Here is a 25,044-nt window from a genome sequence, read left to right as displayed (position 1 = left end):
CGAGCGGGTGACTGCACCATCTAGCCAGTGTGTCCGCCACTGCCACCGAAGCGCATTGGAGCGGGGACGCACGCTAGTAACGCTCAGACAGTGACAGGACATCAGCCGGTCAGCGTCACGCCAAACAGTCACGCGTCAAACGGGCAACCCGTTAACGATAAGAGGGTTCGAGTCTCCTCAGCAAACGTACAACCAGTGTTGACACCGGAGCGTACAGCGTACAGTTGGCAGTGTGTGTTTGGCGTTAGATAATCCTCGGCTGCCGACGTACAGGGAAAGTCGCGGACGCGTGCATCTTCTCCGTCACAGTGGAGCCAACGCCAACGGTCGAACCGGTGGCGATGGCCCCGGATACGATTCCGGCGACCGGTTCGTCTGACTCGTCCGGGACCACGTCCAGCGGCTCCACGACACTGCTCAAGCAGGTGCAACGCATGCTAACGCCACCGGCCGATCTGCTCGAATGGAAGGATATGCCGCAGCATCTCCAGTTCAACCCGTACGTGCTCACCGGCTACCGGCCGCTGCAGGGTGTGAAGGGTTGCCTTAGCAGCCTGTTCTACGTACACAATGAAACCATCAATATTCTCACACACGGTAAGTATTATGGTGCTGTTAGTACGTTGTCGATACCTTCCCGCTAGAGATGTTAAAGTGATACGTGCACGTAGTGTTTTCGCAACCCAACCGTTCACCATCGTTCAACAGTCAAATAGTAAACTTACATCGGATCAACTATGCAACAATCAACAATCAAGCAGTGACATATCTACTAAGTTAGTTTTTAGTAAACACGTCCATTATCACAACAAAGTGTAACGCTCTCCTTTAGAATCCGTCAAATTCCGGGCAACTCACGTTCGTGGCACAAACAGATCGATATAGGCGTTTGTTTATCACTTTATTTTAGCTACAATAGTGGAAAGTAGTGTAGTGTTTTGCTTAATTAATCTTTCGAGAAGAATCATTCAAGTGAGTCTTTAGTGAGGATTTATATCAGGAATCGACTCTTAAAATATTCTCCAGGTACTCGACGAACGAGCTGATAGGAGAAGGTCATTCATCTTGTATGATTCATGAATCTTTGAAATAGAGAATCAGATTCATTTAGTTCCGGTTTATTCAAATATATCAATCTGAATCGGATTCACCCAGCACTGGAGTAATGCCTTGTTAATTGAATTTTTGAGTCAAAGACATTTAAATAATTTTTGAAGGAATGAGCCATGAGTCGACTCTAAAAATATCTCTAAATATTCTAGGAGTCAATGAAATTTCTATCATTGCAAGATATATCCTCAGCAAGCAACTATTCTACTTCACAACTAATAGTCTTTGGAGATTCATAAATCTTAAGGATTGATGTATCTTCAGAGATCTGGCAAACTATATATCTCTGAAGATGTTATTCCTTTAATTCAAACAGAACTGCCTGGCCAGTACTACTTTGGAGATTGAAAGATTCACCAATCTTCTTAATAGAGATTCAGAGTCAATCATTCAGCTTCATGACTATGAAACCGATTCTTTCAAAACTTGATAAGGACAACAGCATAATACAGTAGTATAGAAGACAGTAATAATGTAATTAGTGTACCAACAATGCCAACAAAACATTGCAAGCAACTTCGGTTTGGTTTCGCGATGCCTCGCATAGGTCGAAAAAGATGCGTTACAGAGCGTTACACTTGAATACACTTGACGGGCTAGCAGCTTCAAATATGATTCGTCCGTCATTCGCACGTTCGTTCTACAACCTCTACAACCAAACATTACGATCCGTTCGATCGCCTATGAATCTACTCTATTCTCTTTGTTTCTTTCTCTCTCTCTCTCTCGCCCCTTTTTTCATACGCGCACGATTACGATAATCGCCATTATCACCAATGATCTGCCGTGCACGATTGGGCCGTCCAGGCATTCCAATTGTCTACATCCTGGCAACAGTGCCGGCAATGATGCCATGGGAGAAAGATTATCGCTTTCTGTCGTGGTGTCATCTGGTCGGTTCCGTTGCACCGTGGTGCGGCAGCTTCGTCTACCATCTGTTTATGAACCTGGAGAACGGCGAGGGCATCTACTACCGGCTGCTACAGCTCGACATGCTCGGCATATGGATCAGCCAAAGTTTCGGTAAGACCGTTGTCCAGCGCGTCCAAGCGTGCGTGCGAGTGACCGAAACCGAAGACGTAGGGAAGGAGACCGTCTGCCCTGCTCTTCGGTTTGGACGCTGCTCGACGGTTGACTTTACAAGCTTCTGCTCGTGTTTGGGTGTCACGGCCCCGCTAAACTGCGAGATATTAATGGCTTACTAAAGTGAGAGATTCGTGATAAGACAGTCGGTGTCGGTACGACTGCTCATCGAAGATTTCTAATACACTGAAGGTTTAAATGTCATCTGTGCATCTCAAAAGGTACTGTACGTTACCTGCCGTTACGTGCTTTGTCACACTTTCATACGCGTGTTTGGGGTGGCCTTTGAACGCATCTGCTATCTGCACGGACAGCAATGATACTATCCTCAAACAATACCCACTAATGTCGGAGGACGCCGACAGGTATTAACGTACAGCGCCAAAGAGATACCCTACGTGACATATGGCTCGCTTCCGCATTGCGTGATCTACATGCCTTAACGTCAGGGATGTTTAACGCTCCTCTAGCACGGTCTACATCCAGCTTGCCACTAGAGCATATACACACTGGAGCAGTTAGACGAGTTCCCTCATTGCGATGACGAGCCGTTGGTGCCACGGCCCGATCATACCACGTTCCAACCAATTTCCCGGTGGGACGCTCGTTCCCCACCTAATCTGAGCAATGTCGTTAAAACATCCCTGCCGTTAATGCGAAATGGTGATCACGTGGTGAAATTTGCCGTGGTCGCCAAACACAACGATACATGTGCGTGACAGTTGCGAATTTCGCATTGAGGAAATATTTATTACCCTTCCCGTTTTTCACACCCTACATCACCATCACCATCAACAGGAGCGCTACCGATGGTAACGGCAACGGTATACTGTTTAAATTTCCCATTAAAATGGCTGCTCATCATTTCCTACTCGCTGCTGTGCATTTGGGGCCTCTTCAAGGTACGTTACGTCCAGTTCATCTTATCACATCTCTCCAACTATATCTCTTTCTCTTTCTTTCCTTCTCTCTCTCTCTCTTTCTCTTTCATTAATTTGTTTGAATTTGATTGAATTGAACCTTGATTCCGTTTCTTCCTGTTTCGATTTCTCAACCTTGCCATTTCTCGCTAAAAAAAACCTCTAACGTAACGCAGGCAATGACGGCTTCATCGCCTTGGCAGCGACGGTTATGCTTTCTGCTGCCGTTCAGCATGCGTATCATCCTCACGTTGCTGCGAATCTCGAAGCTCGGTGGCGGAAATCCTACCTCACTCACCCACGTCTTTTTGCAGGTAAGTGCCCCCCCCCCTCCCCTCCCCCCTCTTCAACACCCCTAAACACGTTTTGCCAGTCGCTTTCCCAAGGGGGTGAAGGTATTTTCTTTCCTTTTTTTTTTTGCTCTTCATTTCTCACCCTCCTGTCCAGTTCGCCAACGCGCGTGGTGGACTTCCTGGTCGCGTATCACCAACCAGCTGGTGATCGTGTTGGTCCGGGTCCTGCGAACCGTAAACACAATTAACTTCCGTTCCGGCTGATGTGCAGCGCGCGAACATTGGATGCATCTGTGACTGTTCTGTCGCTATTTGTGCGATTTGTTTCGCCTGGCCGGTGTGTGATGTGCCTCCGCACTACCCACTAGCTTCATTATTAATGGACAAATGCGGCCGGGGGCCCCGGAACCGTTGGTTTTGAAATGAAATTTATTTTCCATCAATACCGGCCCGGCTGCGTTGAACGCAGCGAACGGCCATTAAGGGGGTAGTACACTTTGGTAATCTGAGGATAGAAAGTTGATTATTGGGAGTTTTTTAAAGGATAACTTTAAATGTAAGATAAACTCAAGCATAAGTAAGATCAATGTTTCATTTCCATTTTTCAGTAAATTTTCTGTAATTTCTGTCAGAATTTTTAAAATGCATAGAAAAATGAAAAATTGAATCCTGTTTCGAAGAAGAGAAATCTTGGTTTGGACATAATAATTTGGTGCTAAAGACACAATGTTTTTAAATGAATACAAAAACGTCTACGTACAACGACAGTACAATTAGTGCAAAATTCAAAGTATTTAACCACTTTCAAACCGAAAAAATGACGTTTTTAAGTTATAATGCCCACCAGCTATTTAACACATGGCGTTGATCGATAATTCATGGATGAAGTTCGGAGTGACATGTTTCGCTGTTTCTTTTTTGTCTGTAATTATTGCAGGTCTTCATTTCTAGTAAGGACAGTCTATAGATTTTTTTTATAAGACAACAAAAAAAAATGAATTATAAACACGCACAGTGTATCACCCCCTTAATGTTTAACGAGCTGCCTTTTGTTTTGCCTTTTTTGTTTTTTGTTCCACAAACAAACCCCCCCGGGGACCCCGGGGGGTGGATGAGGACCCTGAAACCGAGCGCGAAAGGAGCGAAAACGGGTGCAGTGCTGATGGCAAACACGGATGGTGCTAAATAATGTATACTAATGATAGTTTCACCGGTAATACTCCCTATCGACGATTGCCTCAATGTGCAACCGGATGGAAGAGGAGGGTGGAGGTGGACGCGTTGAAAAGGGGAAAGGGAAGCAAAAAATATTGTAACGAATGGTACTTCCTTTCGTTCCGAACCCACACTCCTCCCTTTCACCCTTACGTACGTCTTCCGGATATAGCAGCTTCTAATCAAAGCGAATGACCATTACCGGAACAATGGAGCAAAAGTTTCCGACGCGCCGTCCAAACGATGGCCGCCCAGTTAGAGATAGATAGTCCATAAATTACTAACGACCTTAATCGCTGTTTGAAATGTTACAGGCTGCCATGTGATCAGCGGTCCGCGGCCGTTGCCTACATGCAGGCGTCCGGAACCCAAGCGGGGCAAAAAGGGTGGTAACGGGGGTTTGTAATCGATATGGCGCGCTCGTGTTCGCTTGTGCAACGCAAAACCCGGTAATCAACCAGCAATCATCCGTTATCATATCCTTGTACGTACCGGACGGCACGCGCGCGCATTCATCAAGAAATCACGCGTCGCGTGGGCGATTGGTTGGTCCCTGTCATTATAAGGGGAGGTTTTGTTATTTCATGAGTGGTAAAAACCACGGTTCGTATGGTACATCCGCGTGAAAGCGGGCTTCCCTCTCGGGGCTGTCAGGACGATGGCCGGGGTTGCATTATTACCGTGTCCATCAGCATTCGTGATTTGATGGTCGCACCGTGGGGCGGACGCTGTTGTGCAACCGTGCAAGCGTTTCCGGTGCATTGTAAATGCATAATTTCATTGTTTCACTTTGTATCATTATCGTTCGTTTTGCCCTACCTCTTCGCTTCTCCCAACGCTGGCAACACTGCGGCGATCCAACACCCAATCGCATGCGTTGGAAGAAAACAAAAGGCAAAAGGCAAGCAAATATATATGTATTAAATGTCATACCGTTGCAATCCCAACAGGATGCCGTCTCGGCCGTGGGTGGAGTAATTGGAGCGATGCATATCCCCGAGAAATGGTTTCCCGGAAGTGTTGACATCTATTTGAACTCGCATAACATCATGCACGTCCTGGTGGTTGTTGCCGTTTACTCCATGCACCAGGTAAGTCGACACGGTCACGTGGTGCACGATGCACCCCTAGAAACTCCCCTTCTTCAAACCCACTGACTCCATCATCACACACGGCTTGCATTTCTATCGCTCGCTGTCTCTTTTTATTCTCCCTTTCTCTATCTCTCTTTCTCTCTCTGAATGTAAGGTTTAAAGTTTTCTTTTTTCTAACTACGGAAATTCGATCAATACGCGAGCAATTTAGCTGTACACACGAGATTTTCAAGGTTTCCATGGTAAACGTAACGGTCGATGAGAAATTCTAGCTTACCATGATGGATATATATCTGAGCACTAGGCAGAAATTATTTGTTGGATTTGCTTCTATTATACCATACCATTTATTTACCCATAGCAGTCTTGTGGTCAGGACATTCGTGGTTAGAATTGATCGGAGAAGGTTGAAGGAATGCCATATTGCTTACATTCGGGCACGTCTAGTGCATGCTACTATGCCAGGCTATACGTCGTTTATCCATTTGCTAACAAGAAATCCACCAAGGCAGTATAAATGGACAACGAAAAGACAAGCACTTTACATTTATGGCATGTCCTTGCTGGACCGTACACAATACAAAATACATTCTCATGACGTAACCAAGCAGACTTAGCGACCATAGTGGAAAAGTAAACAAGAAAAAGAATTTCAACTCCAGGTTAGACTATATTAATTAGTAACGATTAATTACAAGTAGATTTATAGTCCCAGTACCCAGAGATGCCTCTGAGTTAAAGAATCTCATCAATGTTTGACAGGAAGACTTGTTGGTAGGATTTTTGATCCCAAAAGAACTGCAGAATGTTTCCACTTGTTAGGTTTTTATAGATCGTTCATCATCGCCTCTATGTTAGACCAAATTCCTGGGTAACAGCCTAGCCAGTGGAGGAAAGTTATAAACAACATTTATAATCCCAGTACTCAAAGGTGCCTTGGGGTACTGACTCTGTTGAATACTGATACTCAGATACTGGGAAGTACATTGGAAGGATTCCAAAGATTCCAAAAATATAATAGACAGTGAGTCCAGAACTACTCTACCCGAAAGGATTTTATTCTTACTCCCAGTATCCAGAGATATCTTTAGGATACAGACTTCAACATTGAAAAAACCAGATTTTAACCTGATTTCAGAGGGGTAATTCTTGATGTCCTTAAAGAGAAATGGACAACGACTCCCCAATGATTCTGATGTTGAACGATCATCGTCTCTATGTTAGACCAAAATCGTGAGTAACAGCCTCACGCTAGCGAAGGGAAGTTATAGACAATACGTATATAGTTCCAATACCCAGAGATGTCTTTAGGATAGCGAGTCTGTCCATTGGTGAAGAACACTTGTTACCCGCGTCCAAGAAGAAAATGTTTTGGAAGAATTTTTAATCTTTAAAGGACAATAGACGACTACTACAGGGTGACCCGTAAGGTTTTTATAGACCGTCACAATTGTTTTGCAGTCTGATGCTTGCTGGAATTCAGGCGTTTAAAGACTCTTGCCATAGGCAACAACCTTAGCTTAGTCAGGCTCTCTTGTTTCTGTAGTATACGTTTCGCTACTGTCTGCATCTTTCCACTCCTTTAGGACTCTTCCAGTACATAATCCAGATATGTATATATCGCCTGTGTCGCTAATCTATTTGTTGTTTTAAATAGTAATGCATTTGTTTGGCATCATCTTTCTTCCACCATCGCACAGGCTACCATACGGGACATCGAATGGATGCAGCGGGCAGAATGTAACGGGCTCAACTATACCTCAACGTTCAACATAGACTCGATAAACGGGTCACATCTGGAGCTATGACTTGCAACGGCAGGAGTAGCAGCAGCATTATTAGCTCAACCGTGTGCTGCTTGCCATGCCGGTGCCGACCGTCGGGTGGGTGCCAGCAGCCGCTTTCCAGCACATACAGCCCGCGTCCGTCAATTCGGTATTTTCGATCCATCAAAACCGTTCGAAACGGTGCGATTTTGTAGCGTAAACTAATTAGGCGTTGCGTCCAAGAGCAAGAAAGAAGCAAGAAATACTATGGCACGTTGCCAAGCTGCCTACAACGTGGTGTAAAAGGCGCCACTGGCTGGCTGGCTCCGGTAATGAAATTAATTGTGAAGAACCAATGCCACCTACAGGCAAAACATTCAACATACACACACAGACACACACACACACACACACAAACATTCGTACACACTCATTCAGGCTTCCTCGTCGTGCCCACGAATATGTTTAAATGCATTAAAAAAGCAACTTTGAAACATTCTTGCTCCAACCAAATAGAGTATGCTTGCTATTGTTGCCACCGCACTGAAGGCCACTATTACAAAATGGCCGCGCAAACTGCGCTTCCCGTTTGGTCGCATTGCTCCAGTAATGGAATAACATCGAAGATAAGGGAAGGACCCTTACAAAGTTCCACTAGCGGGGCTTGTCCACACGTTTCCCCTTTCTCGCCTTCCGACGTCAAAGACACATATATAAACAGACACATACATGCCCATACAAACACATACACACACGTTTCGATACGCTTGTGATCGAGTGAGGTGCCTGAACGAGACCATATGCGGAAGACCATGAAGGAACAACAACAATTAAAACAGAAAAGATAAACCAATACCAATACTCCATTTTGGGGGGCCGGTAGGACGAGAACCGACCTCCCCCCCCCCCCCCCTCCTCCTCTCCCCTCATGTTTAATGTGTAAGCGTCATGACCTCGTTTCAAAAGAAAAAAAAAACATGATACCGCGCGGATGCTGGTTCAGCCCACACGGGTGCTTTGTTTTAGGCTACAGGCAGAGCTGCGTACCGCGTCGATGCGTTGGTTCTGATAGTAGTAGTGCGGCAGCGGATAAACGTCACAATGACGTCACAGGTTACTAACAATCGGCTCTCGAACACTTAGCTGTCAAACTAACATACATTTTCTTTCTATCTTTCTCTCCCTCTCTATCTTTCTCTTTCTCTCTCTTTTCTCGCTCTGTCTATCCTCTTCTTTCCACAGATGCACCTATTTGAAAGAGTGTAGTCTTATCGCTCCGTAGTATACAAGATGGCGGCCAGTGCGTGGTGCACACGCTGCCTAGTGATGCACGTGGATAGGAATTCCTAATAGCTACTAATTACCAGTAGATAGATCAAAATTGAGACAATTCATGTTGATTATCGTGTGGGTGTGCGTGTGTGTGTGTGTGGGTGGGTGAGTGTATAATGCGATAACACTTATCGATTGCTGTACGTTTAGACACACACACGCGCGCGCGGTGCGTGTCCACGGGGCCGAAACTTCGTTGGGATCTTTACAGTTTTGCTTTTCACCTGTGTCTGTGCGGAATCTATCGAAGAGTCCTTCCTTCCTCCTTTCCTGACGGACGGATCACCAGTCCCAGATTAGGTGTGCTACCCGTCAAGGTGCAATCCTTCGTTCGTCGTACCTTTTACCGTAGGAAAAACTAGCTAAGAAACTGTTACGAAAGGCTGTTTAAGTATTAATTTTCCCATGAATGCTCTAGCGTTAAGAATAGACTTACTATACCTGTGGCAACACAGTGCCGGGGGCGGGGTGAAGTTGCTGCGTTTGGCAACACTGTATTTAAAAAAAAAACAACAACTAAACATAGCTAAAGAAGTAGAAGAGAAAGAAGAGGAAAAGCAAAAACAAAAACCCCCATCAAACAACACATGATCGATCTGGGTTTTATCTCTCCGTTCGCCCAGCACTGGGACTTTCTCGCTCCGAATCGCCGTGCTTCGAGGGTTTTATTTGGGTGTTTCTTTTTGTTTGTTTTGTTTGTTTTTGGGGCGTGATCCTCGTAGTTGTTTTTGTGGAGAACCCAATATCTGTGATCACTACGTTTGGCTATTACTTGGCAGTGGCGCATCTTTCCGATATCTGCATCTCTTTCTATGATGCCACCGTGTCTCTGTGCGTGTGTGTATGTGTGTTTGAAATTATTCTTCCAATTAGCATGATTCCATACACGGTCCCTGTCATTTGGGTTGCATTTCGTTGGTTGTGTTTGGGGCTGGTGTTTTTTTTTGTTTGTTGCTGTTGTTGTGGGCAAAACCATGATACTGCCCGCCAAACTACAACCAAGACACTTTCTGAAACAAAAAAAAAGCTTTATTAGCATATAGTGCAAAGTGTGGCGAACCTGGTGAACCGGGAGGAGTCCTCACCTATACCCAGTGTGTATGAGCTGCTCTGTGGCTTCTTTTACTTCCACCGGATGTGCAGATTGTTCCCCATAACGATTTTATGTTCTTAACCTCCACCATCCACCCAGTCCCTCACTGGCCTCTCGTTACAGCCCTCACTAGCAGTGACACGTGAGACGACCGGTATAAAGTACACACTCTCTTTAGTAAAGGCAAATCCACCAGAAAAAAGAAGAACAAAACACTACTGTGCAATGTGATATTATATTTTTCGCGCTTTAAAGTGTTTAATAGGTTTTTTTTGGGGGCTGCAGCAGCAAAAGTTGGGCGGGTCGGGAGTGGAACATGGGAAGTGGAGGTAAGGGGTGATTTGATAAACAGCTACGCATCTGCTTGCTCGCGGGTGCATCGAGCATTGCAAGGAACACAATAACCGAATAATATATAAAAAAGAACCTTTTGGAGGGAGGAAAAATATAGGCAGAGAATAGCAAGGATGCAAGAAATTTCCCACCCATGCGGAAAATATAAGTAATACTGGAGAATACAAAAAAAAACAAACAAACCAAAAATCAATTAAGCTGTAAAATGAGCTTTCGGCGAAGCCAGAACGCGGAACACCCGTTCTTTCATAGAGAAATTTCCGAAATTAGTAACAAAACAATGTCGTCAACAATGGCAGCGGTTATAGCGTTAGGTACTTACTGCTTCCTACCACAGGCGACAAAAATTCCACAGCGGCTTTCCGTTACTGGCGAGGAACTGGCTCGCCTTGCACAGTGCTAATCTCCGAATAGTTGAAGTTTATCACCATCTTAAGGTTACCATACCGTTTTGCTTCCTTCGGCGTTATTTGTAGCGAAACCATGAGAACAAAAAGCGGCAGAGAGCATACAAAAAAATGAACAAGCAGAATAACATATAAATCGTAACTAAAATAATAGAAATTTATACATATGTAAAACTCACACAATTACTTCAAAAATTAGAACACACATGCGATGATGCGAACACGCAAGTGACGCAGCGTAAAGCTAGAAAAAAAATTGTGCGTTGACCAAACAGGAGAGAAAAAAGGTAAACCCCAAAACAAGCAACACACACATACAAACTCATATAAACAAAGAAACACGCAAAGACATACTTCATTCAAGTTATTTCTGGAACTTGAAAATCGTACGTTATGTAATCTAATGGACTTGTTTTAGTGAGTTTAGGAAAACAAATATGAAAGAAATTATAAAAAAAAAAACAAACTGTAGGAAACCTTCCATTGAAATAAAGCAATAATATATACAAACAACTATTCTGCGACACATTTGTTGGGTCAGCTGACGGCGATCAAGTTCAGTGCGATCTTATTTTCCTATCACTTTCATTTGCTACGAAGCGTAAATAATGAGAAGTCGTCGTCCAGGTGCTTTTAAAAATAATTGCAAAACTGGTTAAAATATTATAGGTCTATGATCTAGTGATTTTGAAATGCTAATTTTCATTATTGTAATCGCCATCACTTGGTCATACATGAAGTACTAGGCGTCTCCTTCCCCTTTTTGGGCACTTGTAATTTTATAATAATTTGGCCTGCTATTTCTTGCTTCTGCTTGACTACATTCTTTGCGTAGCAGATTAGCCTGCTCGTGAAACGGAGAATCTGTCTGAATGGAGTTTCCGTAGCGGTTGTATCCCATAATGATCGCTGCCCCTGTTACTGAACAACCGGGCGTCTCCATTAACATTTATTTTCTATGTTTTAAAATGAATTTCATGATAAATGCCTAATAAATCTGAAATTATTTTAACAAATTAACAAAATTATTCAAATGAAATTGATGATAATAATTTTAAATTATATTATACCGGTAATTTTTGTGCATGGGAAAGATAAATTATTTTCATTCAAATTTTCGTTATTTCGTTTCGTTTTTGCTATGCTTGACATATTATTATCAGAATTTTATTTGTATACATTATTTCCATGTTTGTGTCTATGTATTATGTAGACAATGCTGCAGTGCTAAAAGACCTGTGTTAACGAAGAACTTTAAACGCTTCACCAAAATCCATCCTGTTGGCTATATGTTTTTTTTTATTCGCCTTTCTATAAAATCGACACATCATAATTAATTCTATCGAAATATTGCATAGTTTTACAGTTCTTTTATTTATTTACTTTTAGTTAAAATGTTTCGTCTTCAGAATTGAGTTTCCGCAGTTTGTTGCATTGAAAACCAAGGTTTTATTCCTGCTCTATTCTAACAATTCTGCTTTTGAACAAATTACCACATACATTTGAAAGATAATTGTACGCAAAATGATTTAACAATAAGTAAAAAAGAAATTAACGACACAACAATGCAACACACTTGAAAGAAATCTGCCAAATGCAATTGCACCAATGTGAAGTATTCAACCCAGCTAACTAAACGTCGTGCAGCTTGTCATCTGGCAGATCGGCAGAAGAACGATGTAGGATTTATTTATTTTCTTTTCAGGCACAGGGGAAATAGAAAAAAATCACATCAATCAGACAGGAGTTGCTCAACAAGCCGGGACCCAAATTCCTCGCAGGGAAGTTTGCAAACATCCTTGTGCACGGTGTGTTCCATATTTCGCTACACCATTCATTGTCCACGCTGTGCACTGGACCCAGTTTACACGCAGTAGGACCAGTGATATGATTTGCGTAGCATTTTTCCGCTTGCCGATAGCAAGATAAACCCGTCCGTTTATCGTGGTAAAAAGCCCAACATTCAGCAAAAAAGAAAACGCGAAAAGTATTCTGTTACAACGCATACCACGACACACTGCCAATCGCATGTATACCACCTTCGTGTTCAACCCGCCAGTTGCCGGATCGTAAAACAATAAGCATGTTGCTAACACTCGGTACGCACACACTGCTAACTATTTCCGGCCGTTCAGCGCTGCCGGGGTTGGTGTTGCGCATCGCTTATCACCGCTCGCTGTACCTACCCCGCAGCTGCATCGGCCGCGGTACGCGCGGATCGCTTCCAGGGAATGCGCGACGTCTGGGTACACCTCGCCTTCCGTACGACACACAACCATGGTTCGGTCGAAACCAAGTTACTGCCGACGCACTGTTGCCATCCGCCAGTATCGGTAGCTATCAACGACGCTATTCGTCCAATCTGAAGAAGAAGCAACCGCGCGTAGTCGCCGTTAAGTCGGTCGAGGGTTCCGAACTGCTGCAGAACGTGCTGCAAAAGAACAAACAGCTGCTGCAAGAAAAGCGTGATGTGCTCGTACGCGACATCCGTGAGCGTAAGGAGAAGGTAAAGGAACGCGTGGAGGAAGTCATCGAGCGGGAAAACATTGCCACCGTACCGAACCTGTTGTGTATCGGGCGCATCGTTGCATCGCCCTATCTCGGCTACGTGATCGTACAGGGTGAGTTCCGGCTAGCGATGGGTATGCTGATCGTCGCGGGGCTAACCGATCTTGCCGACGGATTGATTGCACGTCACTGGCCCAGTCAGGCTAGCCGGCTCGGGTCGTTTCTCGATCCGATGGCGGACAAGGTGCTGGTCGGATCGCTCGTTATCGCGATGTCTTACATCGATTTACTCCCAATGTGGCTCACCGCCATGATATTGTTTCGGGATGTGTTTCTTATCGGTGCCGGTTTCGTCATACGCTACATCAGCTTACCGCAGCCGGTAAACTATTCTACGTACTTGTTCTCTTTTGGTTTCGGCTGCCTTTTGCTAACATTCCCGTTCCTGGTGTTCACATTTCAGCGCACCCTTTCCCGGTACTTTGACGTGACGCACGCAACCGCCCAGCTGGCGCCAACTTTCATCAGCAAGCTGAACACTGCCGTACAGCTGGTCACTGTTGCTGCCACGCTCGGTGCACCAATCTTCAATTACGTCGACCATGCGTACCTTCACGGGTTGTGGTATCTGACCGGGTTTACCACCATTGCGGCTGCCGCTAGCTACCTCACCAGCAAGGACACGTACAAAATACTACGCAAAAAATCGTAGTCGACGATACGTACACGCAGCCACGGTGTGTACCCTGCCCGCAGCTCCTGTCTTCATTTGTTGGAGTTATCTTTTCTTTTCTTCTTATTGTTGTTTGACTCCCAGAAACAAAATCCTCCCCCTAATTCAGTGCCGTATAAACTACCCACGGTAGACACAGGTTTTGGTCAAAAAATGTAAATAAATAAAGATAGTTCCTCATTATTAGACAATTTCTATGACTGGTCTCTTTGTGTGATGGTTAAAACAGTTATTACGTATTTTCGATAACTTCTTTGGAAGTAAATATTTGAGGTTTGTAACTATAATATTCAGAAATCGCGAGGATTAAATGGCAATACGGAAATACAGCTGTCTATTTAAGTGATGGGGTTAAGCTCCTATGGCCAACGAAAAAGGTGAAGAACTTAAAAATCAATAGTAAGTACACGGTACGAAGTACGAGATAAGCGTATCTATTTCCTTCAACAATTCTAAAACAACCACAACTCAAATCAATTCGCTAATAAATATCATCTACGTTCCCACAATATACTTCTGCTGGCGGTACATTTCGTATGCGAACTCTTCCTGATGTGAAGGATCGAACTCCAAACCGATAAAGTCGAACTCCAGATGAAAGCTACCTTCGTGACCACCGCGCGATCCGACGGAGAATCCTACATTTGTGATCCGATTGAGCGGTACCGGACCCTGTTGGTCCTGCACTCGGCCCTTTGAGGCGAGAAAGAACTTGGAAAACGGAATTTTCGCCACCTGCCAGTGTGGTCCACCGCGCGTGTACAGCACGTAGTGGTATATATCGTTCCAGAGAATATCGTAGTAACCTTCCGCGGTTAGGTTGATCAGATAGGAGCGTCCATCACCACGTACCTTTAGCACGAGCGTATTATACTGGCTCCAGTCGTAGAATGCTTCTCGTTTGAATGATTTCTAGATGTTGAATAAAAATGAAAGAAAGACAACAAAGAAAATTAAATCTTAATGACTCCTATGCCATTCTGTTCATAAACATTCTTACCCTTACGCGTAGACTTTTGATATTAGCGTAACCAGCCCGTTTGATCCGGCCATCTTTTGGCACACGCGATTCCAGGGTTCCGTGAAACAATCCATATCCAGCCTGGCTTAGTTCGAGCGATGCCTGCGAAAATCCCTGACCATGGTCCTTGTCCGTCGTTACGACCCAGTGGTCCAGATCGGTTTGCTTTTCAAACCCAAACACCACATCGATCTCACCCGGCCGAAATACTACCAGCGGATCGCTTTCCAGCTTCTCTTTCCACTCCTGCTGAAACAAAGCAAACTCGGTGCGCAGTTCCTTCAGCCCGTTAATGATCAATTCTTTCGTGGAAACACGCTGTTCCGTCTGGTAGCCCCCTTTGCGATGACGCTCCCAAAACAGTCCGCTCGATATGACGCCCGGCCGGATGAGGTTCGCCTCTAGCTGACGCACCAGCAACCGGTTCTCGGAGACCTGCTGTTTTGTGGATGTGGTGGCCTTTTTCGGTAATGCATGGAACTCCCGCTCGCAGCATCGACCAAGCGCTACACACCGACTCCTTAATGAATACATTCCCAGCATGTGGGTTGGAGTACTTTAAAAGAAATGTTTGGTTAATCGAACTGACCACTTATCATCGTTCCGGAACAACGCCGGCACAATATTCTACCGAACACCGTATCTGTTTCACTACAGGTGACAGCAAAATATTATGCTGCAATCCGGACACCGACGAACAATAACAAACAGTTGTCAAGGCACCAGTTTCTTCAGGTGCTGCTACACGATTTGCATGGTTGTGAGGTGGTTGGATTATTTTGATTTAGATACAGGAATCAGAATGAATCTTATCACAGGATGAATGACTTTGAATCTATTCAAATATATGTATTCTAAAAGATTATGTCAAAGATTCTTGAATGCTACAAGATTCAGGAATTCTCAAATATCTATGAATTCTCAAACATTCCTAGATAAACATTTTGCGATTCATGATTTGCATGATTCTTCTGTGAAGATTCATACGAATAACTCTTCGTAAAACGAAAAAAAAAAACAATACAAAAACTCAACAGTTCACAGAAATTATTGTTGATTTTATTTCCTTTTCCGATTCATTGTTCACACAATTATACAACGATGACTAGTGCACAAATATGTATGATTAGTACCATTTTGTTTGCTTTGTTCTCTGGCCTGTTTCCACAAAACAAATACATATCCTTATATCACTACAAATATAAAATATTGTTTCCTTTTTCTGTTTTTTTTTGTTGTGTATTATTTTGCTCGTGTATACCGTGTTTTTCGTCCGCGCTTCAGAGGCTAAATGTTCACTATTTATCCTGCACGTTGCCCTTTTCCCCGAATGAAGGATACTGTACGGAAGTATACCTAAGTCTTTAAGAGATCTCGTACGCATTCTGATGTACGTGTGTAGTAATAATGGTGTAACGAAAACGATTGTTACGAATACGGTTGTGTATGTTGACTAGGTGTTTGGAATGGTTTGGTTTGTTTTCTTTCTTCAGCTGTACGTACCTAATGTAGCTAAGGTCGATCTACTTGTTCCCTTCATATCTCGTTGATTTGCATCGCAACAGGAATTCATATATTCGTGTTTACCCTCCGTTTTGCTTCCCTTGCTTGTATAATGATGAGACTGAATACTGGGTATATAAATATGTAAAGGAGAAATGCGAAATATGATACGAAAACCACTCAGCACTGAATATCTGCTGCCGAAAGCGAACTAGTAGCAGGACAAAACAAATACGTCAAAATTAGAGCACAAATTGGCTGGACGGGAAAGATAGGAAGCAAATGTGCAAATCTTCTCATCACCCACCTAATATCTTCCGATAAGAGCGTCGCTTAAATACGTATAAGTTTTCAAATAAATACTGAACTAGTCTAGGTGCTCTTAAGCTATATAGTCAGTGTATCAGAGTGTTTTTTGTACGAATCATATTTAGTTCTTGGGTTGTACTTTTCTAAATAGCATACGAAGGATGCGGGACTGTTTCAACATATCCCGCACGCCAAGCCGTACTGAGATCTATAAACGAAGCGAAACGCAAAACAATCTACCGAAAGTTGCATTACACTGCACCTGTACTAGCTGTAGGCGCGTTGCGCTCAAATGAATCAATCGCCTGCCGCCTTGGATGGTATTACTTTAGACCGTAGCATTGCCACAAGCCGTGAGGCAAATACCGTGGCAGAAGCAAGATTCGTCGTCGGGACCGGTTTTACCACCGGCGCAGTCACGTCCAGCGGTGTGTAGCTGTTCTCCAGCGAACCGCCACAATCTGGAAAATAGACATGTGAACTCAAACAAAAGTTTCGATATTTTTCCTGCCCTCCCATTTTACTTACCGTTCGATGTTTCATCCTCCTCGATGTTGAGATTCGAAATGTCGGACAGGGTAAGGTCCTTTTCCTCGTCCTCCAGCAGCAGACTCGAGTAAGACTGGGACGTGTTGTTGTCACTCAGCGAACGGGAACCTGTCAATGCAACCGTCCCGACCGCTATTGCCGCTTCCTGCACCAACGGAAGAGAGCTGTCACCTTCAGCTGCTTCCGGTGCTTCCTGCTGTGGAATGTAGCCTTTCACACCCTCGTCCTCATTGCCAATCGAATCCGGAAACGAGCAGCACGCCTCGGACGATTCGTCACTGTCGCTGCTGCACACCATGATAACTTCGTCGATGTTATCGCAACCGGATGAGGACGATGAAGATGAGGAGCAGGACGAACGGGACGATGCCGGCGACGAGGAAACGGAACGGGAAGATGGCGACGAAGCTGATGAAGCTAAAGGTGAGCTGCAGTTGAAGTTGTAGTTTTCGTCACTCTCACCCGACAGCTCGTTGCTCTGCATTTCACTGATTTTGGAAAGGATGTGTGGGTAAAAATCGCGTGCAGTCGTATTGTTGGGCTCGTACTGTAGTACTATGAAAGAATTTTTTTTAATGAATATAAGCTATAGCATACCTTTATAACCAGCTTAGTGTAATTCTTTCCCTGCTAAAGTTAAAACTAGTGTGAATAATGATGACGAGTCCCACCTTATACCCCAATATAGTGATTGAAGGATCAGTCCCCTATATACTCCCTATCTTTAAGAAAAATCACACTTACTCTGCTTGCAGTACTTAAGCGCATTTACATAGTCACGGATCATAATGGCCGACAGGAACTGGAAAGCGGAATAGAGAAGGTTTTAGAATGGTTTTGTGAAAAAAAAAATGCTAAAATAATGCTAACAGGACTAGGGTAGAATAGAATTTCTTTTTTTAGGTTGAAAACAAAATAAAATGCGTAAATTCATGATATTTGATCATTTCGACAATCTTTGAGAATTTATGAATAATTGTATGGATCGTTGAAGAGTCACGGATTCGGACACATGAATCTGAACACTGGAAGACTTACTTCCGCCAACAGTTCGGTTGGGGCTGATATGCTTTCATCGGCGTCCGTGTACTCGGACAAACTTTGGCTCAGATCGTCGTTCGACGGTGAGTGTAGCATCGTGACGGAATTGGCTGTTGTTGGTGCCATCGCCGCACCAACGGTACACCCGTCCCCGGCAGCTTCCGCAACAGGCTGGTTGTTTATGTTAACCGTGTTACCGTTGGTATCGTCCAGAAGAGCCTTCGAATGCAGATAGAAGATAATTAATTAGTGACTAAAATAGCTTCCTACTAAACGTTGCAGGATGTGAAGTTGTGTTCTAGAGTGTTGTTTGTGTTGCTGTTCTTGAAACTGGATGAAACTCTTAACCTGAGCTAAAGTTAAAAACACAAAAAAATACTTCACTGTTTCGCTTGTCTAATTGCAACATGTATACAACCAGACCAACAACGCCGTAATTGAATGGAAGGAAAAATATCCGTTTACCTCAGCATAACACACACGCAGTACGCAGCAACTAACCAACATATTGCTGTGGAAATGGTCTATCTAACACTCTCGAGCAGAACTTACCATTTTCGTACAATAATCAGACATCGGCGCACAGCACATCGATACAGACGGTGCAAATTTAAAGTTTATTAAAGCATGGCGCACATAATTTACACTTTTTTCGCCAGCTTTTCACGGGCCACGGGTTGAATCGCAAAGCAGTTCCCTGTAGTTGATTATCCTTTTTTAAGAGGCTGATTTTGTTGTTGTTCTTTGGTGGAAGGGAAAAGGTTTGTTGCCGATTTTGCGAAAACAAAACAGAGCTCCTTTGATCCTGCTCTTGCTGCCACACAAAACGACACAAGTGGCAAATTTTATGGCTAGGACCAAGTTAAATAGATGCGACTGCGGTGATTCTAAACAGCTTGGGATAGGGAAGTTTTTCAGCATAAATTATGAAGTTTTGTATTTTTATTGATCAAAACGTATAATATTTGATAAGATAATTTGTCCAGTTTTTTTTAATTACAGGCAATCCGCGCACAAGAGGAACCGATTATCTCGGGGACTTCCTGTAAAAGCTATTCAAAAAATATCCTTTCTCGGTTGACACGAAATTCTCTTATTTATCAACCTTGAATATGCCGTTGCAGATTGAAAAATAATTTACAGATTGCACAATAACGTCAGCATGTATGTATTTATTTCCACCTTAGTTATTCAATCTAGTTTTCAATTTCAATACATACTAAAAATACACAAAATTATTTTCTCTCTCGATTTTAGATTCTCTCTTCTATGAACCTTGACGATTGTCAACGAGAATTCATGATTGACAGCTACATGACTGGCTGGCGCTAGTGTGCGTAGTCCCGCACCAACCGTCAACGCAAAGCTGCTTTCGAGAAAGGTTCGCCGACATTTCCCATCCATCCTGGGCAAAGCCGTTTTCTGCGAAACACAGAAAATTTTAAAATTTCCAATTCCGTTGGTTCCCAGCCCGCGCGCGCGCGTCTTTCTGTGTGTGTGTTTGTGTACGTGTGTGTATGCATGTGGTGTGTAGTGTATTTTGTACGTAAACGATAGTTTCGTGCACAATAGAGAAGCGTTCGGTTCGCAGAAAGGAAGCCGCACCGTGTGGCAAGTTGTCTGTTGACTTGGAAACTTTTACGGTGCTACCGAAAAGACCAAAGCGGAAGGCGCATCAAGGCGACGGGAGTTCGAAAAGGAAGTCTAAATTGCTGGTGGAAAAAGATTAGGGAATAGTTTTTTTTGCCCCCTTCACGGGTCCGGACACATTCGAAGGGTGTACGAGTGGTGAAGTATAAGAAAATCGGAGCAATTGGAAAAAAAAACCCCGCACACATACGCAATTAAAACCTCGTAAGGACGATCCACGCAATCCGGCGCGTTTGTGTGTGTGCGAGAGAGCGAGAAGGAGAGGGAGCGCCAGAAAAAGAGAGTGCTCGCGCGAGGTAGAGACAGAGCGAGCACGAGAACCGTGCGGCGACCAGAGGGAAGCAGAAAAAATCGAACATTTACTGCGTGCGTGCGAGCGCGTCTGTGTGTAGTGTGGCCTTTTGCAACCTGGTTCAAATATGGCGAAGCCTACTCAGTTATTAAATATTGAACCGGCGAACGAGCTCAAATTCCTGGGTAAGATTCTATTCGCAACTCGTAACACAAAAGGGGTTTGTAATGAATCAAGCAGATGAGGTGTACGCACCGTGCTGCCACATCTTCTGCCCATTGTGGCCCCCACCGTCCTATTCGCAAACCACAAATTCACCGACTGCAAGGGGAGGGGGGCGCGCAGGAGAAGTAACCGGCTGCGTGGCCAGCATCAGCAGGTGGAGGGTTTCGCTATTTAAATCCTTAAACCAAAGAAAACTCCCCCCACCCCCAGCATTTGGTTGAACTTGGGTAAGCGTTGTGAAAAGTGTTGTGCTCTACCCCACTTTCCAACACGGATAGGGTGCGGCGATAAGCGCTTTTCCTCCTGCCTTTTCTCCCTGACCCACTCTGTCCCACCGCTCCGTTTCGCTACCTTACCGTGACGCAGCACGTTTAGGGAAGACGGGCATAATGCATCTTTGCCCCCTCGTAACACCAGAAAAAAAACCCTATCCTTTGAATGTAAAATCGGATGACGACATACAAAAAGCGCACTGTCCATCAAGTTTGTCCACCCAGGGAATAATCGCAAATGAACATTCGAAATCCAGAAGTCATCCACTGTTACATGCGCACCCTGTGTATTTGTGTGTTTAGAACGTCGTGCAGTACAGGACGAGGAGGAGGGTTTAAAGGGGGCAACGAGAGGGACATGTGGATGACAAGCAGTGTTGAGGTTAGAACTATGTTGCGCATATTTATATATATATATATATATACACACATAACGCAGCCCCTCGGTCTAACGATGCGATGCAATTTTTTAAAATCGTCATCCTAATGTCACTGGCAAAAAACAAATGGGTACAGGATATTTTTAAATTAGATTTCTCTCCCTTGAAACAATCGCATATCGCTAAACAAATATCCCTCCAATCAATTGACGTGCTCTTGTGCGTGTGTGTCTATGCGGTTTGAACCATCCTGAATCCTCAACACACCCCGATCAAGCTGCCATCAAAACACAGGATGTAATGGAAATGGATTCGCACACAATATAGACTATGAAACACCGTCCTTCAATCAACCGGAAGTGCGACAATTGGCCCAGCAATCAAACCGAAAGGGAAAACTCCGCACGCACACAAGCACGTATAAAATGAAAGGATACCAAGAAAACTCCCGGGAATGAAAAAGCGAAAGAGGAGTTGGAACGGATATGAAGGAATGGCTTTTGGGGAAAATCCTCACTTGTTCTCGTTACTACACTACCAGCGATTGTTACATTCCATTAGTCTCTTGTTTCGTATTAACTAATATTTTCTTGTTCTATTCCTGTTGTTTCTATGCCACACAATTTCCAGGCCCGTTTCGGACTGCTGTTGCGTCCTATATGCGGCTCACCAATCCAACCGACCATGATATCTTTTTCAAAATCAAAACAACCGCACCGAAGAAGTACTGTGTGCGACCGAACTGTGGCTTACTGGAACCCCACGAATCACAGGAGATAGCCAGTGAGTATTTCTGTGCAACCCATAACATGAAAGGATCCAAAGAAGCACCGGTCCATAACTCTCTTTCTCATTTATTTTTGCAGTCGTTCTACAGCCATTCATATTCGATTCGAATGAGAAGAACAAGCACAAGTTCATGGTGCAATCGATGGTAAAGCCCGACGATGAGGAAATCAATCTGGAAGACCTCTGGAAGAAGTATCCGGAGAAGTTGATGGATTCGAAGTTACGGTGCGTGTTCGAATGCCCGCTGGACAGCAACCAGCCGGCACCGGCAGCCGAATCGGCGACGGTGGCCTCACCGCCCAACAGTAAACAATCGTCTGGTACGGATCGCAACCCATACACATCGCTATATGTTTCTCCCGTTCGCTATTTTAATGTTTGTTCTGTTAATTTTGGATTAATTTTTAACCAAATCGTCACTATCACAGCAGCAGTGGCAAGCAACGATGCCGGCGCACAGTTCTCAAACGCACAGTTTAACGCGATGAGCAACGAGGACGAGCAGAAGTCGGAGGCGGCACTGCTGAAGGAGGTGAAGAAACTCCGGGACAACGAAAGCGTTTTGCGTCAGGAAAATTTGCAACTGCGGGTGAGTGTTTGCATGGATAATCAGAATGTTCCTTAGAAGTAGCTTTCATCTAGTGTTAGTATCACTAGAAGAGACAGTTGAAAAAGGCAGAAACAACAGTAACCCTTTTGGCAACGTAATATTTTTGTAGAGCAATTATGATTCGGTAGAAGGAACTGGGTGTAATTTTTGGAACGGGTGGATTTTCACCGAATTATTACCCGTTACACGTTGAAGCGGGGCCCGGTGGTGTATTGGTACTGGCGCTCGTCTTCACACGGTTCTGGGTCCAAAATTCCATTTGAACCAATCCCTCGTATGCTGGAATGACTATCCCGCTACGGGTAAACAAATTCAAAGTTATTGTGCCGACGAGGAAGAATTACCCTTGGAAACAATAATGTATTTGATTAAACCCCATTATATTAATAGCAGATTTTAAAATAGGTAAATTCCTTTAAATAAAACATTAGACCAAACTAACAGCAACATGTTTCACTGTTTTGCTTTTTTAATAAGAATTATCAAATGATTCCATCCCGAATCGTTTCGTCTCGTTTGTGGGATTGATTGAATGATTGGTGGCGATATAGAAGAATAATAACTGCTGTTTGCACATACCAAATATGTACTATTATGAGTAGTTTCATTAACTTTTATTGTATTGGTGGCAAGACTAGACGCGTATAGCTACACAACTCATATCGAGTTTTGTGCAGTTTGATTCAGTTGTAGAAATATTGAAAAAAAATTGACCTGTTAAGGAATGCTGAAAGGTGCTCCGTTCAATACCATCCGAGAGTCAAAAGTTATTGTACGTGTGACTTTGCGCACTAGTTCAGGACTGAGAATTTAAAACATTAATATCGTAGTACACCGAAACATAGATCACATCGACGAAACCTCTCGAATCCTTCGAAGAACTTGTGGAGTTACTGATGTCGAAAAATCTTATATCATTGAACCAATCCTCAAACACCTGAAGACACTTCAAAGGTGTTGAAATATTGCATTCTGTGTAAGAGACGGGGTGTTTTTCGTATGACGAGCGAAAACTTTAAACGAACTCTACTCGTTATAAGAGGGCCAATTTTACAATACTTTGGAGCTAATTTCAAGTTTAGTTAAGTTCTTCCGTACTATTGTAACAATGCTAGATTTTCATGGAGTGTTATTAGAGAGACAAGTTAGACAAGTATGTTAAATTATATTTCCATGTACAAATTATTTATATTTTTCTGTTACAAGCTACGTTTAAAGATGTTTCTGGCTGTTTATTAGTTATTATTTGCTATAAATTATTGTTTTATTTATTTTTACTTGCACAGCGGGGAGTAAGCTCATGCTATGGAACGAGCATGAACAACAAATCAATAGTGTTACCTTTTCAACAAAGTCTCCCACCCATACACGCACTGGGTTGGATGTGAAGCAACGCTACTAAAAAAAACTAATCAACAATGGATGAACAAAAGCTCCATTCATGTGGTCATGTAACATGTGAGGAATATCTCTTGAGAGTTACGTGTTACGTTACCTATTGGCTTTCACAAAATTACATGACTCGTGTTATTTTTTGTATCTTTTTACCCAAAAACGATTTTGTTCTGGGTTTATAAAAGAAGCCATATTAGGATGAGTAAAATTAAAATTTCAATTATCGACCTTTATGAATGGACTGGTGGCAGGAAAAAAGCAAAAGAAAAACTTCGTTCTCGATACTTTTATTAATAGCATAAAATAGTATACATTATGCCCTTACTTAATATTTTCATTTCGCGTGCTTTCGTTGTAGGAACAAATTATACAGCTACACATGCAAGTGGACGGACGGGCTAAGGAGCAATCGTCGGCGGCCACCGCTGCAAAGTCAGTCCCGGTACAGTCGGTGCCCGTACACTACCAAAATCCGTACTCGCCACCGCCACAGCTGGCTCGCAATCCGCCGCTGGAGCTAATGTACACCGTGATTGCCGCCGTGGTCATGGGCATTGTCGGCGTACTGATCGGCAAGGTCATGTACAGCGACGGTAACAAATAAAGTTTAATTTAACGACGGGTGGGTAACCGACCGGTAAACGTTACGCTACCGGGATCGCGGAAACAGGAAACGAGACCGATGGTTATGGTGGCGGTGTTTATTCGGGAACGTAGGAGCAGTAACACACGAAAACGGGACAGAAGGGCGGGAGAAGGGACGATACTTCTGGATGGGAGGGGGGGGGGGGGGGGGGGGGGTAGAGCGAAATAGGCAAAGATGAAAAGGGTGGGCGGAATGAGGAGGGGAAGATGGGTAAGGTACGACTCAAACGGTGGGTGATTGTGGCCACACACACATGCGCTGGTAATCATTTCAAAACAAAAGCAAATACGCGAATCGCAACGCAGAATGTACAGCAGCCGCAGCAGAACCAGCAGAACCGGAGCACACGAGGCATGTGCAGCAATAAGCGAGAATTGAAACCTGGAAGAAGGCATAAAGACACTTTTGTGGTATATGGTATATGGATAGATGGGACGGATGAATAGGATGGTTT

The 25,044-nt window shown here is 43.8% G+C and overlaps 5 protein-coding genes across 7 annotated transcripts; 3 read left to right on the top strand and 2 right to left on the bottom strand.

Moving 5' to 3' along the window:
* The first annotated feature begins 327 nt into the window (after positions 1-327).
* On the top strand, positions 328-8,575 carry LOC128307101 (progestin and adipoQ receptor family member 4). The gene is made up of 6 exons (XM_053044828.1): positions 328-597; positions 1,918-2,133; positions 2,992-3,095; positions 3,290-3,427; positions 5,572-5,712; positions 7,416-8,575. Exons 1-6 carry the CDS (start codon positions 342-344, stop codon positions 7,521-7,523), a joined length of 963 nt encoding a protein of 320 aa, XP_052900788.1. The 5' UTR covers positions 328-341; the 3' UTR covers positions 7,524-8,575.
* A 3,777-nt stretch (positions 8,576-12,352) lies between these two features.
* Positions 12,353-14,095, top strand: LOC128306907 (probable cardiolipin synthase (CMP-forming)). Of its 2 annotated transcripts, XM_053044566.1 has the most exons (3): positions 12,353-13,557; positions 13,639-13,912; positions 13,993-14,095. In XM_053044566.1, the coding sequence occupies exons 1-2, from the start codon at positions 12,751-12,753 to the stop codon at positions 13,885-13,887; spliced, it is 1,056 nt and encodes a 351-aa protein (XP_052900526.1). In that variant the 5' UTR covers positions 12,353-12,750; the 3' UTR covers positions 13,888-13,912; positions 13,993-14,095. The 2 variants fall into 2 exon arrangements, with proteins under 2 accessions (XP_052900526.1, XP_052900525.1); XM_053044565.1 differs by having other exon boundaries at positions 13,639-14,089.
* A 246-nt stretch (positions 14,096-14,341) lies between these two features.
* On the bottom strand, positions 14,342-15,568 carry LOC128307135 (complex I intermediate-associated protein 30, mitochondrial). The gene is made up of 2 exons (XM_053044866.1): positions 14,909-15,568; positions 14,342-14,820 (listed from the first exon to the last, which is right to left on the bottom strand). The coding sequence occupies exons 1-2, from the start codon at positions 15,470-15,472 to the stop codon at positions 14,404-14,406; spliced, it is 981 nt and encodes a 326-aa protein (XP_052900826.1). The 5' UTR covers positions 15,473-15,568; the 3' UTR covers positions 14,342-14,403.
* Positions 15,569-15,989: 421 nt separating this feature from the next.
* LOC128307001 (putative protein TPRXL) lies at positions 15,990-19,136 on the bottom strand. The gene is made up of 5 exons (XM_053044701.1): positions 18,884-19,136; positions 18,329-18,550; positions 18,035-18,092; positions 17,270-17,845; positions 15,990-17,202 (listed from the first exon to the last, which is right to left on the bottom strand). The coding sequence occupies exons 1-5, from the start codon at positions 18,920-18,922 to the stop codon at positions 17,039-17,041; spliced, it is 1,059 nt and encodes a 352-aa protein (XP_052900661.1). The 5' UTR covers positions 18,923-19,136; the 3' UTR covers positions 15,990-17,038.
* Positions 19,137-19,686: 550 nt separating this feature from the next.
* Positions 19,687-24,716, top strand: LOC128307368 (vesicle-associated membrane protein-associated protein B). 2 transcript variants are annotated; one of them, XM_053045171.1, is made up of 5 exons: positions 19,687-20,458; positions 21,781-21,933; positions 22,017-22,259; positions 22,371-22,528; positions 24,303-24,716. In XM_053045171.1, exons 1-5 carry the CDS (start codon positions 20,401-20,403, stop codon positions 24,546-24,548), a joined length of 858 nt encoding a protein of 285 aa, XP_052901131.1. In that variant the 5' UTR covers positions 19,687-20,400; the 3' UTR covers positions 24,549-24,716. The 2 variants fall into 2 exon arrangements, with proteins under 2 accessions (XP_052901131.1, XP_052901130.1); XM_053045170.1 differs by having other exon boundaries at positions 22,368-22,528.
* The last annotated feature ends 328 nt before the right edge of the window (positions 24,717-25,044 follow it).

This window comes from Anopheles moucheti, chromosome X (genome assembly GCF_943734755.1).
Source record: "Anopheles moucheti chromosome X, idAnoMoucSN_F20_07, whole genome shotgun sequence".
Classification (NCBI taxonomy): Eukaryota; Metazoa; Arthropoda; class Insecta; order Diptera; family Culicidae; genus Anopheles; species Anopheles moucheti.
Note: the sequence above shows the minus strand (reverse complement) of the source record. Positions and strands in the feature narration are given on the sequence as shown.

Coding starts and splice junctions, on each gene's coding strand:
- LOC128307001 (XM_053044701.1), bottom strand. CDS start 18,922: ATGTGCTGTGCGCCGATGTCTGATTATTGTACGAAAATG. Junction 17,846..18,034: donor GCTTAAGTACTGCAAGCAGA/GTAAGTGTGATT, acceptor ATTCTTTCATAG/TACTACAGTACGAGCCCAAC. Junction 17,203..17,269: donor GGAGGATGAAACATCGAACG/GTAAGTAAAATG, acceptor TCTATTTTCCAG/ATTGTGGCGGTTCGCTGGAG.
- LOC128307368 (XM_053045170.1), top strand. CDS start 20,401: ATGGCGAAGCCTACTCAGTTATTAAATATTGAACCGGCGAACGAGCTC. Junction 20,459..21,780: donor GAACGAGCTCAAATTCCTGG/GTAAGATTCTAT, acceptor CACAATTTCCAG/GCCCGTTTCGGACTGCTGTT. Junction 22,529..24,302: donor AGGAAAATTTGCAACTGCGG/GTGAGTGTTTGC, acceptor CTTTCGTTGTAG/GAACAAATTATACAGCTACA.
- LOC128307135 (XM_053044866.1), bottom strand. CDS start 15,472: ATGCTGGGAATGTATTCATTAAGGAGTCGGTGTGTAGCGCTTGGTCGA. Junction 14,821..14,908: donor TCAAAAGTCTACGCGTAAGG/GTAAGAATGTTT, acceptor TTCAACATCTAG/AAATCATTCAAACGAGAAGC.
- LOC128306907 (XM_053044566.1), top strand. CDS start 12,751: ATGTTGCTAACACTCGGTACGCACACACTGCTAACTATTTCCGGCCGT. Junction 13,558..13,638: donor ACATCAGCTTACCGCAGCCG/GTAAACTATTCT, acceptor TTCACATTTCAG/CGCACCCTTTCCCGGTACTT.
- LOC128307101 (XM_053044828.1), top strand. CDS start 342: ATGGCCCCGGATACGATTCCGGCGACCGGTTCGTCTGACTCGTCCGGG. Junction 3,096..3,289: donor GCATTTGGGGCCTCTTCAAG/GTACGTTACGTC, acceptor AACGTAACGCAG/GCAATGACGGCTTCATCGCC. Junction 3,428..5,571: donor TCACCCACGTCTTTTTGCAG/GTAAGTGCCCCC, acceptor CAATCCCAACAG/GATGCCGTCTCGGCCGTGGG.